The sequence below is a fragment of the Melitaea cinxia genome, chromosome 27 (genome assembly GCF_905220565.1).
Source record: "Melitaea cinxia chromosome 27, ilMelCinx1.1, whole genome shotgun sequence".
NCBI lineage: Eukaryota > Metazoa > Arthropoda > Insecta > Lepidoptera > Nymphalidae > Melitaea > Melitaea cinxia.
Genome location: NC_059420.1, coordinates 1558680 through 1573655, shown reverse-complemented (window position 1 = coordinate 1573655; position 14976 = coordinate 1558680). Strand labels below are relative to the sequence as shown.

Here is a 14976-nt window from a genome sequence, read left to right as displayed (position 1 = left end):
AACGCGGGCGAAATCGCGGGGCACAGCTAGTTAGCTCATAAAATTGTTATAATAAGCACTCTTAGAAGATGAGATGACCTCGCTACCCTAGTAGAAAATTGTTGCTTGTACGTTTAAGAGATGTAAAACTCTTCAATACACTAATTGATCTCGTAATCTCCCGTATCTCGTATGAGAATGCTACGAGATAGTGTCGAGGTCCCGCGAGACGAGATCGCCTTATCTGGTACACACGTAATGGTCCTGAATAAGTTTCTAGACACATTAAAAAGTTGTGCTTTTGTTAGTTACAGTTTTTAAATATGTCAAACATACACGCAGTCTGTTCTGGGGTTTAAATACAAATAGGTCGGCAAAGAAGTGTACGACTCACCTGATGGTAAGCGATTACCGTAGCCTATAGAAGCCTAAAATACTACAAGGATCGCAAGCGTGTTGCCGACCTTACCCACAATCTCTGGTCACCTTACTCATCACAGAAACATAACACTGCTTGAGAGCAGTATTATTTAGATGTGATCTTCTGTATGATCGAGGTACTTTCCGTCGGGCTGCTTCAGATTTTGAGCAGGATATATCCTGCTATGCCGTACCTCAGGTAGGCAATTTAATGAGACAGTGAGTGTGGTAACAGCCGGCTAATATTAAGGAACTACATATTATGACAGCAAAAAAAAAATCAACCTTTTAAACCTTATATAATTATGTCGTTGGACACAAGTTATAATAATATAACTAATGTTTGAATTTCCTAATGTGTGGGTAACACAAAAATAAAATCGTACAAATTAAAAATAGTATGGTGTCGTCTCCTGTCAAAGATTTTAATTGTAATATGAAACTTTGAATAGTTAGGAGTTTCTGTAAAGAAATCACTAAAGACGACGCCACTGTCGCTTAGACCGAATATAAAATCATCATATTGTCAAAATTTTCGATCTAGCGAGTACATCGTTCCATAGCTTAATTGGCTAGAGCACCGACACTGTCAGTCGGAGATGCAGGTTCGATCCCCGCTGGAACGGTCGATTTTTGATATGATATTAAAAAATGTTGAGAATTTCCTAATGGGTAACACAAAAATAAAATCGTACAAATTATAAAAATATAACCAGTTACTCGAAACTGCCTGCTTGAATAAATATATATTACAATTGAACATAGGGCGAGCATCGAATCTACAATCCCACAGAAAACAGTAAGCGGAGTCACTGCTCCAATGGGCTATAATCTTGTATTTCTCTCACTGTAACATACGACACATGAAATAGAAAAATTAAATTTAAAAAATAATACAAAAATTGGTCTAACAATGAATAAAATGAATCATCACTTCAGCCTATTCCAGTCCACTGCTGAACATTGGCCTTCCCAGTTCGCGCCAAACATCCCGACTTTCTGTAATCCTCATCCAGCCGCCACCTGAATAATATAAATCACTTCAGCCTATCGCAGTCCACTGCTGGACATAGGCCTGCCCAAGTTCGCGCCACAATAAGATAAATAATAATAATATAATTGTTTTGATGAATGATTATATTGTATTCGATTTTAACTTTAGTGTACGTTATGATCACTTCCCTGCGAGTGCCCGAAAATTTATTTATTTGGGTAGCAAAACGTATTTAATACATATAAACATAAGCAATAATAACCAATGTGTTGTTACATTTCATAAATCAGCAAAGTTTCCACCATATATATTGGAAATAAACAAAAATAACTAAGTACCTAAGTAACATTACACAAACACCACTTCTCCTATTCCCATTTTAGTCTTCAAAAAAATTACTTAAATTACCAATGTATTTTTATGATTATAGCTGTTGGTCTTAAAATGGGTCTCACTCAGAGTTTTATTTCAAAATATTACTGTGGCGTTGATTTGAAATTGAATTATGAAATTTAACCTAGTTTTCCCATCAGCAGATGTCGGTGGGCCTTCAACGGCGCGTCCCAGCGCTGGACGAGGCCGGGGGCGGAGTCCCGGCCGCGTGGAAGTCCAGCGAGCCCCCCTTTCCGGCGTTCGCGCCGCCCGCCGGCTCGCCCGCGGGGCCCGCGTTCGCGGCCTCCCCCGCGCCCTCGACCCCCGGCCCGGGCCCCGGGTTCGCGGGCCCGTATGCGGCGGCGGGCCCCTTCGGGAGCCCCTCGGCGCGGCCCGGCTCCGGGGGTGGGTTCCCCCCGGGGCCCCAGCAGGGGCACTTCCCGGGGCCCGGGTTCGCGCCGCCGGGCTCGCCCTTCCATCCGCACCCGCCGCATCCACCGATGCCTCCACATCCTCACATGATAACGCCGCTGCCGCCGCCCGTCGACAGGTTAGTTGATTCTATTCTTGGTAGAAATTTTTACAGTACCGTCAGACACCTGTAGTTCTTTACGGGGCTAAAGGTTTGAGAGGGAAGTCGAAAAGATAATAAGAAAATATCTGTGTTTCTATGTTCTACTGAACATAACTTCTAAAACAAGATTTTTACAATTAGTCTCGATTGAAATATTTACAGTATCTTCACCTTTAGATACCTGTAGATGTTTTACACCTTTAGATACCTGTAGATGTTTTACGGAGCTAAAGGTTTGAGGTGAAACGGAAATAGGTAACAAAATAATACACACCAAGCTAGACTTAGATGTAACACTAGAGCATAACTTATTTTAAAACAATTTAAAAGAATCTTCAATTTCAAAGGTAAAATTGGTAAAGTTAGATCACTGACGTTATAATGGTTATAGCATCTTGTTTAAATCGTCGTACGGTGTAACTCGATCAACCAAAACGTACGCTCTGTACGCTTTAAAAGTACTATTGAATCGTCATTGTATTGATATCTATACTAATATTATATAGCTGAAGAGTTTGTTTGTTTCCTTGAACGCGCTGATCTCAGAAACCACTGGTCCGATTTTAAAAATTCTCTCAGTGTTAGGTACACCATTTATCGAGGTAGATTATATATCATCACGCTAATACCAATAGAAGCGGAGCCCCAATGGAGAATGTTTGAAAATCGTTTTTTTTCCTTTTGATAGCGTCCCCAGCTAGTCCAAAGTTACTATTCGCGCGAAGTCGCGGGCCAAAGCTAGCAGTTAATGTGAATGTAATAGTTTCGGAATGTAGATGCTTCTGAGAAATATGTCATCATTCATCATCATTACAGCCTATACAGTCCACTGCTGGACATAGGCTTCCACAAGTTTATGCCAAAAATAACGTGAACTCGTGTGTTTTGCCCATAGTCACCATGCTGGGCAGGCGAGTTAGTGACCGCAGTACTGAGAAATATGTAATACGCTTTAATTTGTGAACGTTTAGGAGAAGAATTATAAAATTGTATTCACAGTAAAAATAATGTACATGGCTTTTTTTGGGCTTAAATCGCGTAATGTCCTGAGATAAGAATGCTGTACGATATTCGATCTCGTAAAACAGGGACAAGATCTCCCACGATCTAGATTGCGTACCCGACTCATGAGCCAAGCAAGCTCCGTGATCTACTCGTAATACGTAATTACTCTTTCCCTCTCTTTTAAAATAGTCATACCATATAGTTGTTTTCTCATACGACTAGGTCGGCAAACAGACGGCTCACCTGTTGGTGAGCGGTTACCGTAACTTATAGACACCTGCAACACCAGAAGCAGCGTAAGCTCGTTGTCGACCCTACTCCCCGGCCCTCCCCAGGAGCTCTGGTCACCTTACTCACCACAGGCACACAACAATGATTGAAATACTATCTAAAGAGTTTGTTTGCTTGAACGCGCTAATCTCAGAAACTACAGGTCTGATTTGAGAAATTCTTTCAGTTTTAGATATCCCATTTATCGAGGAAACTATATCATCAAACTAAGACCAATAGGACATGAGTCTACGCGGATAAAGTCGCAGGCAGAAGCTAATCTTATATATAAAAATGAATCGCAAAATGTGTTGCTAAGCGCAAAACTCGAGAACGGTTGGACCGATTTCGCTAATTCTTTTTTTAAAATATTCCTTGAAGTACGAGGATGGTTCTTACGGAGAGAAAAATTCTAAAAAAAAAAAAAAAAAATTTAATTTCCTGAAAAAGTCTAAAAACAACACTTTTCTATACTCCCATACAAAAGATTTGTGATAATACTTAAAAGTCAATTTGAACTTTAATACCATACGATAAAGTTTGTGTTAGGCGATACGAAGTTCGCCGGGTCAGCTAGTTTTAGATATTTCGATTCTTAAAGTAAAAACAGTATTAAATCTCCTTAAATATCATGTTCGAAAAAAAAATGTCTTCAATTACATCGACCAGTAATACATTGTATATGAGACCACAAGACGAATATCAGCTTTCGATTAAAATCATCAAAATCCGTTTACCCCTGATGAGTTATGTGGTATAAATACAACGTAGGTCGATGGAATAATCAAGTAAATACGCATTATTAGATACAACTCGAAAAGTACTTGTCAGATCTCAATTAAATTTAAATAAGACATGACACGCACCGTCTTGCGATTAAAAAAAATCGGTCCACCCAGCCAGAAGTTCTGAGGTAACATAGGTACATTAAAAAAATATTATCGAATTGTGAACCTCCTCCTTCTTAGGATGTCGTTTAAAAAATAAACTAAAATATGATTAAAAAAAATAATCGATCGAATTAATCAATGTAGTATTGCTTAGAAATGTCGAACACCTTTTGAGAAATAAAATTTCATAATTACTTGTGGTTTTGGATTTTATCCAGCAAATAAGTTACGATTAAACCTTAACAGCAGGAGGTGTAACAAGCCATTAGGACCTTTTTCGCCTCAATCAACTGAATACAATTTATAGATTCATATTTGCGGATAGAAATATATCATAAACAATTTATTTTTTGGATCCACAACCGTTGAAAAAGTCCTGAGTGAGATAGAAACCATGTTACGTCTAACAGTGATAGTGCAGAATTTTAAATTAATAATTATATATATGAAAGTTTATTCATTATAAAATAATATTTTTATATAAATAATGAATACTAAGAAAAAAAAATGGCGTCGATGGCCGACGCGGTAAAAATCGCAAAATTATCCTCAGCGTCGTCGCTGTGTGAGTGCGAGTGTACGCGAGCTATAAAACCGTGCCTGTGTGAGTGCACAAATAAATGTAGGTGAATGCTTTGTAGGTATATATTTTGTGAAGCGTCGGTACAGTCGCGCCGATGTTGACTAATTAGGAGTTTTTTTTTTTTTTTTGGTAATTGTGTCGCCAGTGTTGTATAGTTGAGTTGAGCTAATATGAGGTGATGTTTTTTTTTTTTTTTTAATTTCCTTTTCTTACATTTGTTCAGTTTTGCATGTAGCCAGTGTGATATTGGGTTGAGTTGTACATAACGACCGCGAATCGCAAAAAAAAATTGCTTCAGAAAATGTTCGTAAAATAAAATTATTAGATATTTTTTATGGTTTCGTTTGTATTAGCAGTTTCGTGTATACTTGATTCTCCTAAAATAGCAGTTAATGAGTTTTAAATGTTATCTATTTAAGGAAAAATGGCGTCACGAGACTACAGTTATTAATGGCAAAAAATACGAAATGAGAATCTTCTTTCTCTTCTTTGTTAATCTGTTAAAAAGGATTTTGTCAATGCGATGCAAAATGAATGTTGATTGTTCTTTTTCGTATATGCGTTACCGATTATGTGAATGGTTAAGTTATGCTAACATGACCTGTGATCTTTGCTGTGACGTTGTTTATTAAAAGAAAAAATAGAGTGTGTGCTTTAGACCGCACTGCAGAAGTGAAAACTTCATTATTCATTATTATATCATATTAGCACGAAAAACCACTACATGCACTAACCTCACAATTTAAACCAAATAATTGTTAAAATAAATATTGTCATGTACCAATAATAACTATTAAATTAATAATGACAATTATTCGTATCAATTGAATACTAGTATACCATGTATACCGTGTGAACAATTCGCACTAAATAAGTATTGTAACTATCAAATAATAAAATTACAAAAAAGTATTTATACAGTATTTGATTTGAAATTGAACAAAAAATTTACTGACCATCAATCATGTTGTCATTGTTTCAAAATTAAAGCCGTTACATATATAATTTTAATAATTAATTAATTTCCAAAATTAAAAGCAATAATATATTTTTTAAGTTGTTGACACCTTATGCTTGATGCCTTTATGTTGTAAAGCAGACAATTATCTATAAAATGATATATAATTTATGTGGAGCAATTGTGAGGTTTTTTCTAAAAAGGGAAGCTATAAACTTAACCTTATCGTATTAATATAAAATATGATACTAAATACAGCGAAGAGCAGCTGTCTGCAGCTTTCTCGCTCGGGTATACACGGCGGTTCCGAGTTCACCCGATCGACCCTTTAACCCCAGAGCGTGACGGATCAGCCTAACTTTCTACCTACGAAAAAATGTGTGCGGTGTGCCAAAAGGTTTCACTTCAAAAAGTCTAGTTTTTGTTCTTATGTTGTTATACTTAATTTATCCTTTAATTATGCTAATATTTTATGGCTTAATTGAATATATATCTTACCTAACGATTATATAAAGATCGAATAATAAATTCCGAAATCAGTAATTTAATTGAACACAGACAAACTTTTGGGCTAAATTAGCAAATTTTTAACTTCACTTGAATTAAAATTACAAATATTAATACAATTGCACCGCAAAATTATACAAGATAATAAAAAGATACATTACAGTAAAGGGTTAGGCATTATTTTTAAAAGTGCCTAAAGTGCACTTATGTTGTATTTAATGATAATGCATTCTTATGGCATGTTACCCGACTATACGATTGTAGGGTAATGTTTTTCTCGACTACGTGTATTTTCGTGTGTATGTATAGGATAAAAAGATCAGATGTGGAAGAATGAGTCTTCATAAACATCTTCTTTCTGTGATTTGCTTGCATCAGTAAAACTCTTAAATTAAAACAAAATTACAGAAGCTATGGGCTATATTGAGAATTAAAAATATTTACTTCTGAAAATCCGTCAAGTTTAATATCAAAATAAAACAAAATGTAACTGTACGGGTTACCGCACATTCAGCAATTTGATTGTCTTTGCAATAACCTTCTTTAATGTAGGCTATTTCTTACGAAATTTTTGTTTGCCTGATGCGGATGACGTCTGTAATTCTGTCTATTTATACTCGAAATAATCTTAATAAACTTAGCGTTGGATCGACCTTCCCTCCTAATATGTCGTCTCACACTCAACTGTAGACTGTACCATACACTAACTTTTTGGTTTGGATGCAGTGGGGTAATTTTTTTTTTTTTTTTTTTGGTAGATTTACCCACTAATTTTCCCACCCCTGCCATATGCCCACATGCTTCTTTTTTCGTATAGATTTTTATTTTTGTTCAAGTAACACTTTTTTTAAGTACACAAACATGAGGGTATTCTTAATTTGTCTTTTCCATTTCGAGAAGATTTACTGTATTTACCATTTAAGTATTCCTGTCATTTCGGTGACGTTGGCGACTCGACGTTTTCCATAATTTGACCGTAGTTTATATGTTACATGATATCTTCGATAATTGTGAATTATAAATGATAATCTTTTAATGATTGCGGTGTAATTGGTGAAGGTGGTGCGCGGGGGCGGAGGTGGTGAGGCGGAAGTGCGCTTGAATTTTGTACATTAGTTTTGGTTTCACTTACGATATCGTAAAGTCGAGTTTAATTGTTATTTTTTTTTGCTCCGTGGCTATTTGTAACATTTTACATCTCATAATCTTCTAAAATATTTAATCAGATATTTTTCACACAAAACACACAAACAAAGACTAATACATAAATAAAATAAGTAAATAAGCAATACATTAATTATTTATTTTTTACATTAATTATTTTTGTCTTGTACCAATTTTTTCTGTTACTACCACATGAAAATCAAGAGAGAAATTGATTTTGTAATACTATAAAGAATTTGTAATACTATGTTGTATTAGTCCGATCTTAAACCCTTCCATAATTGAAAAATATGAATAAACTAGCTGTGCCCGCGACTTCGTCCGCGTGAAATTTAACAAAAAAGTTATTTTTTAGTTGGCAGAATTATACAAAAAATAAAAATAAAATAAATGATAAATTCTAAAATAAAAGTAACTTAAGGTAATATAGGCTTATTACATCAGCTATCTGCCAGCGAAAGTCCCGTGATAATCGGTCCAGTTGTTTCAGAGATTAGCCGGAACAAACTTACAGACACACAAAAATTGTAAAAAATGTTCTTTTGGTATGTCATTGTATACATCTTTATGCATTTAGTAAGACAGACACTTCGATTTTAATTATTTGTATAGATGAATTACTTAAAGTTTTGGACGTCATCGTTGGATGTTTTATAATTATTAGATTAGCGATTAGACTTTAAACAGTTTTCTGTAAAATGGTTTTTAATTGTGCACTTTTCGAGCTACTTTTATCAATAAATAAATTATGTAGTAGTTGTAACTTTGTTTTATTTATTGATTTAAACAAAAATATATATTTTTAATAAATATAACATGTATGGTAGTTATTTTAATTTAATTTACTTTATTTAAGAATACTTTTTATAATATGTAGTTTAAATAATTAATTTTTGTACTTTGTCTATTTTAACAAAATTTTCTCTTTTTTGGAGGTTCTCTGTAAGAGATCACTTAGTGAGTTAGTTAGAAGTTACATTATATTTCCTTATGTTTGTAATAAAGTGTTAAATAATAATAATAATAATACATCGATATTGACATTTTATAGTGGACAAGTTTGTTTTAGGTCTGTGTTTGTTTGTTTGATGTAGTGCTAGTACACTCTTAGGTTCTGTCAACATTTGCAACCTCGCCAAATTATCAGGAGTTACAAACGACAACTGAGGTTGGCCCCGTAAACATAACTATATATTTTAACATTATAATAAATACTTTTCAAAGTAATTGACACCAACTATATAATTTCTAAATTAACAAAAATTTTAAAATTAAAGTTTCAACTTGTGAGAGCGACAGTACGCGCCCACCCCGAGCACCTACCTATCTATCGCTACATACCTTCCAGCGCACTCGACCTCCCCCGCCCCGCCCCCTCCCCCCGCTCGCCTCGCGCGGGCGACGTTACACGGCTCAAGATAAACCGGCCGCCCTGTACATAAGTAAAGACTATAGACGTATAGACTATAGACTCGCTCGAGTGTCGTCTGCCCGCGCTCCGATCAAAATCATTCGGAATACGAAACGGTTTGACTTTGACGTATTCTTCATTTATTTTTTTTATTTTTATGAATTTGGAACAGTATTCGTGTACGAATTATTTTTTTGAATTTGGAAAAAGGCAAAGGGTGGCTTTTTAACGTAAATGTAATATTAGGAACTATTTTTTATTACCTTAACGTATATATTATGTGGTATTTTCGTTTTTTTTTTTTTTATTGAATTGGTTACTACGGACTCGCTCGAGTATCATCTGCCCTCCGATCAAAATCATACGATACCGTTTCATTTTGACGTAATCGTATTTTTTTTTTTTTTTTAATTTTGAATAGACACGTAACACTTGATGAGACTAAACGAAATTGTTATTTTAATACGTGTAATGTAATAAAATTAGGATCTATTTTTGAATTATACTCACTCCGTATATATTACGTCATTTTTCGCTTTTTTTACTTCGAATTAAAATTTTGTAAGCTGCCAGATATATTATCATCAATTCATTCATTCAAGGTCATTGCACACTAAACGTTTTTGGTTAAATTAATTAATGTTATTCTTTAAAGAGGTACAATTTATTTTTAAAACAATCTTAGAATAGATCAGTTTTGTTTTATTTGATATAATATATAAAAAAAGTGTTTAAATTAACATTATTCTTTTTACTACTAGAATTATTTAAAAACGGGATATTTTTTACATTTTTTTTTTTTTTTTCATTTTGCGGAGCTTGATATTTCGACATTATCCACGAATGTCTTGCTCATAAAACGCAGTCTCATGCAAAATGAAAATAAAAATCATGGTAAGTATCCCGTTTTTAAATAATTATAAAAAAAAAAACTTAAATTTCTATTTTCTTAATTTCTATTTTTTTTTTTTTTTTTTGTTTAACGTATAAATATTTAAAGTCATTGAAAAATTGAAAACTAAATCCGTATATCTCTGCAAATTCAAACACAAAGTATAATAGTGATACACACCTTTTAATAATATTGACAATAGCAAGACGTAAGGCCGCTATTGCCGTTGCCTAGTCTCGTAACAAAAAAACAACAGGTAGACGAAGTAAAAAAAAATAATAATACCGCAATATGTTTCCATACTTTCACCTCGCTTTGTGAATCTAAAAAAATGTATCTGTATTAATATTATTAAGATGAAGAGTTCGTTTGTTTGTTTGTTTGTTTGTTTGTTTACTGATCTCAGGGTTTTCCCTTTGTCTTAGATAGTCCATTTGCCGATTAAGGCTATAGACCAGGGGTTCCCAAACTTATTTTGCCTACTGCCCACTAAGAGAATAAATTATTATTTTAAAGTGCCCCCTTTGAGCAATCTTTTAATGAATATTAGTTGATGTTCACAATTTGTAGTCGAGAGTCTTTATAGATTAAATGACAAATCGCCCTCCAAGCCTTTACACAACGGCACCATTTTTTTTTCTAGGTCTCATACCGCTTTAGTACTGCAGGGCCAAGGGGCGTTATCGCCCACTTTGGGAAACACTGCTATAGATTATATAAAGTATTAGTACATTTTTTCCTAAAATTAAGGCGGGTGTAACCGCGGAGTACATAACTAGTACATAATTTAGGTGTTATAGTATTTTCAATATTAAACTGATTGATTCATTTAGCCTGTCTGTATTGTTGTTTCTCAATGGATCTTAATCCATCACGCTGCTCCACTGCGGGTTGTATATGTTCTCTATGAGGACCGGATCGCTATTCGATGTCTATGATAACAACCATCACAGACAGTTTTACGTGCTCTCCAAGGCACGGTGGGTCTATTAGTACCGTTAGACCAGAAAATGAAGTGACCCGACTTTCTCCGAACGGGACTCGAACCAGTGACCGTTGGCATTGGGTAATTTCGCGCACCAGTACACTGGAATGAATATTTACTGTTAATAAATAAGAATACCTTTCACGCACTTCGAAAATAGAGTGGATTCTCAATTCGACTGTATTTTTTTATGTATGTTAGGTACCTCGTAACTTTTTACTAGTTGTACCGATTTTGATAATTCTTATTGTATTCGAATGCTTTTGCTTCTCGTGTGGTCCCATTTTAATATCATCGAGATCTTATAAGTGCTTTCTGAGCTATCTAATAATGCGTATTTACTTGACTATATTTTCGTCGACCTACATTGTATTATGTTTAACTTTTTACTGGCTATACCGATTTTGATGATTCTTGTTTTAATCGATAACTGAGGCTTGTCGTGTAGTCTTATTTTAATTTGATCGAGATCTGATGACTACATTTTGAGTAATCATTGATAACACGCATTTACTTGACTATTTTTTAGTCTACTTGCGTTGTATTACTTGTTGATGTAATTGAAGTCGGTTTATTTTTCTTTTGCGAGCAAACACAATTATACACACTACTCGTTAGAATATCTATCGTAAAACGAATCGTTTTAAAACAGAAACCAACCGTAAGTGTCTTTCAGTAAAACGGATAGTTTCACACCGACCTCAGCCACCTCCTGAGGTCACAGTCGTAAGTCTTACGTCGCGCTAATCAGAGAGTTAAAAATTGTCATGATAATATTGACCTCTCAATGTCAGTGCTTGTATTGTTACTGATAAGTGTTATTTAGTAGCTGAGAATGCGGTTTTACTTGTTTAATTTCTCTTCTTGTTGGAGTATTGGTATGAAAATAGCCTTTTTTATACTATAAAGGTTCACGGTTACCGTAGCCTATGGATGTCTGTAACAACAGAAGCATCGCAAGTGCGTTGCCGACCCTACCCTTGACCCTGTCCGGGACTTCTCTACCTTACTCACAGAGGAACACAAGACTACTTGAGGGGGGTTATTTAGCTGTGCTCGATAAGATCGAGGTACTTCCCCAGTCGGATTAGATTTTGAGCAGGATATTTCCTGTTGTGACCATTTTTAATGGAATGCAATGTACAAAGATTTTTTTTTTATATATATTAAAATATAATTTTAGCTAGATGCGCCAGGTGGTTCTTGCATGATTTTGCTTATTCGTTTCGAATGTTTAAAGTAAAACCAATCGTTATAGAGTACCAGGATAATATAAAATAATGGGAGGTCAATATAAAAACCTGGTTACTCTGTGTGGTTACGACATTAAAGAATATAGCCACCCCCTCTCTTCTCGTCGGTGTCGTAAGAGGCGACTAAAGGATAACACAATTCCACTACCACCTTGGAACTTAAAAGGCCGACCGATGGCCGGATCCAACTGCTGGCTTCAATTACATAGACCGAAGACGGGCAGCAACGTCTTCGCTGCGACAAAACCAGCCCTGCGGTCACCAACCTGCCTGCCCAACGTGGTGACTATGGACAAAACACATGAGCTCACGCCATTTTTGGCGCGAACTTTGAGGCCTATGTCCAGCAGTGGACTGCGATAGGCTGAATTAATGATGATGATGATGATGATGATATAAAAGCTTATATGTTATACAGGATTCCTAGCTATCTATGTACCGAGTATCATCAATACATAGTTAAAAAAAAATCGCTTCCCGCTCTCTGTATGCGGATTTTGATACGGTTTTTTTTTTTAAATATAGTGATTCAACTCAAATGCATGATATGGTAGAAAAACACTGGTAATTTAAAAGGTTTCTAAGGTATCTTTTGTTGTTTATAGATAGTTGATAATGCTGATAGCATTGCACCCGTGCGAAGCCGGGGCGGCTCGCTAGTTAAAATTAATTTAGTTTATATAAGAAAGAGTAACAATTATCAAAACATTTTCACAAATTTCTCATTCATATAATTAATAGGATTGTAAACAAGTCAATTAATTAGTTTAATTAAATCATGCATTAATCATCATAATGAAAAAAAATTATCGTTATTTTCTCAATAGGAAAATTTTGTCTCGCACGTTATTTACTGATAAGCTATCAGAGATATTGTCAACAAGTTGAACTGGCTTTAAGATGGACACTTATTTCACTCAGGCTAGAATTATTCTATATTTTACTGTTATTTTTAACCGACTTCAAAAAAGGAGGAGGTTTTTGGCAAGAAGGCAATTCGATCGTATATATATTTTTAACCGACTTCAAAAAAGGAGGAAGTTACTCAAATCGACCGTATATATATATATTTTTATGTATGTTCGTCGTTTATGAACCGATTTTGATAATTCTTTTTTTGTTGGAAAGGTGATATCCTATGTGTGGTACTATGATAAGGAAACCAGGATCTGATGATGGGATCCCAGAGAAATCGAGGGAAACTCGAAAATCCGCATAACTTTTTACTGGGTGTACCGATTTTGATGATTTTTAATTTAATCGAAAGCCGATGTTTATCATGTGGTCACATTTAAATTTCATCGAGATCTGATTACAACTTTTCGAGTAATCTTTGATAATACGTATTTACTGGACTATTTTTTCGTCTACCTACGTTGTATTACTTGTCGATGTAACTGAAGTCGTTTTTTTATTTTCGTTTGCCAGCAAACAATTTTACCTATATGAAAAAGATATAATAAATGTTAATACTTAGGTTTTGATTTTTATATGATTCATCTGAATGGCTATTCGTCTTAAATAAGAAGAACCGCTGCGAAGTTTAGTGAATCAGATAATGACTAATATTAACTGCATAGAACAGCGTCGCCCAAAGTGTAGACCACCGCCCGCTGTTGGGATAATTATTGAAATCAAATTAAAAGCACTTTTGTATCGTTTTCAAAACGATTTCTAATAATATTGACCTAGGAGACGCTATTTTCAGGAAGGCCCTGATAATTCGGAAAAATTCCGGATCGGCGACCCACCAAAATTTCAAACTAAGCTCAGGCAACAACTAATGAAGGGCCTTTCCACTGGTTGTTCATAATGCTATCTTACGTATAGCTGTATCAAGTGGATAAAGTGTGTTATGTTTTTCTTTTTTTAAATATCAAAGTCCACTTTATTAGTCAGATACTTGTATTCGAAAGCTGAAAACAGGGCCTGCTTCACCGGTTCCTGATAAAATATCTGAAAGGGTAATATGTATTTTTTTATTATTATGACACCTGGTGTATTCAGTCGGATATTTCTAATCACAACCTGATAATAATTAATTTGACGTTTGAACTCGAAGCGGTAACGGAACCCATACCGGAGTGGAAAACAATTTCACTGTCAACTGGGCTAACGGAACAGTCTATTTTGATATTAACAGCGATGAAACCACTTGTGACATAAACCCCTATGTCTTAATCTTTCACTGAAGAGATCTTTTTCCCAGCTGTGGGACACTTAAAGGTCACATTATTTAAACCAAATCAAAATTATTTTTGAAGTAGAACTTCTTTACGCACGCTCGACTTGGGGAGTAACCTGGTGAATGCGTGACGAGAGCGTTACGAAAAGTGTGATCGGGCGAGGCGAACGGAAGTTGAGAGAGATATATTAGTTAGATGAAGCTAAAGAAGTTTTGCTTCAGTCGTGTGGTCTAAAGCACATTCGTTTTTATTTTTACTCTAGTGAGCTTCGAATGCACTGTTGGATCTTCATTTTACAAAGTTCATTAATTATTCGTTTTAAAATCGTCAATACATAACTCAACGCTTCAGCCTGTAATATCCCACTACTGGGCATAGGCCTCTTTCCCCATATAGGAGAAGGATCAGAGCTTAATCCACCACGCTGCTCCAATGCGGGTTGGTGGATACTATACCCTACTATGAGTAACGATCGCCATCAGGTGATGATAACCGGGACCGACGGCTTAACGTGCTCTCCGAGGCACGGTGGG

The 14976-nt window shown here is 35.2% G+C and overlaps 1 protein-coding gene across 1 annotated transcript in view; it reads left to right on the top strand.

Moving 5' to 3' along the window:
* The first annotated feature begins 1929 nt into the window (after positions 1-1929).
* LOC123667213 (LIM domain-binding protein 2) overlaps positions 1930-14976 on the top strand; it is a 50316-nt gene continuing 37269 nt past the window's right edge. Inside the window, exon 1 of the mRNA XM_045601169.1 lies at positions 1930-2315. Coding sequence (XP_045457125.1) covers positions 1930-2315 — 386 coding nt within the window. The remainder of the gene's footprint in view (positions 2316-14976) is intronic.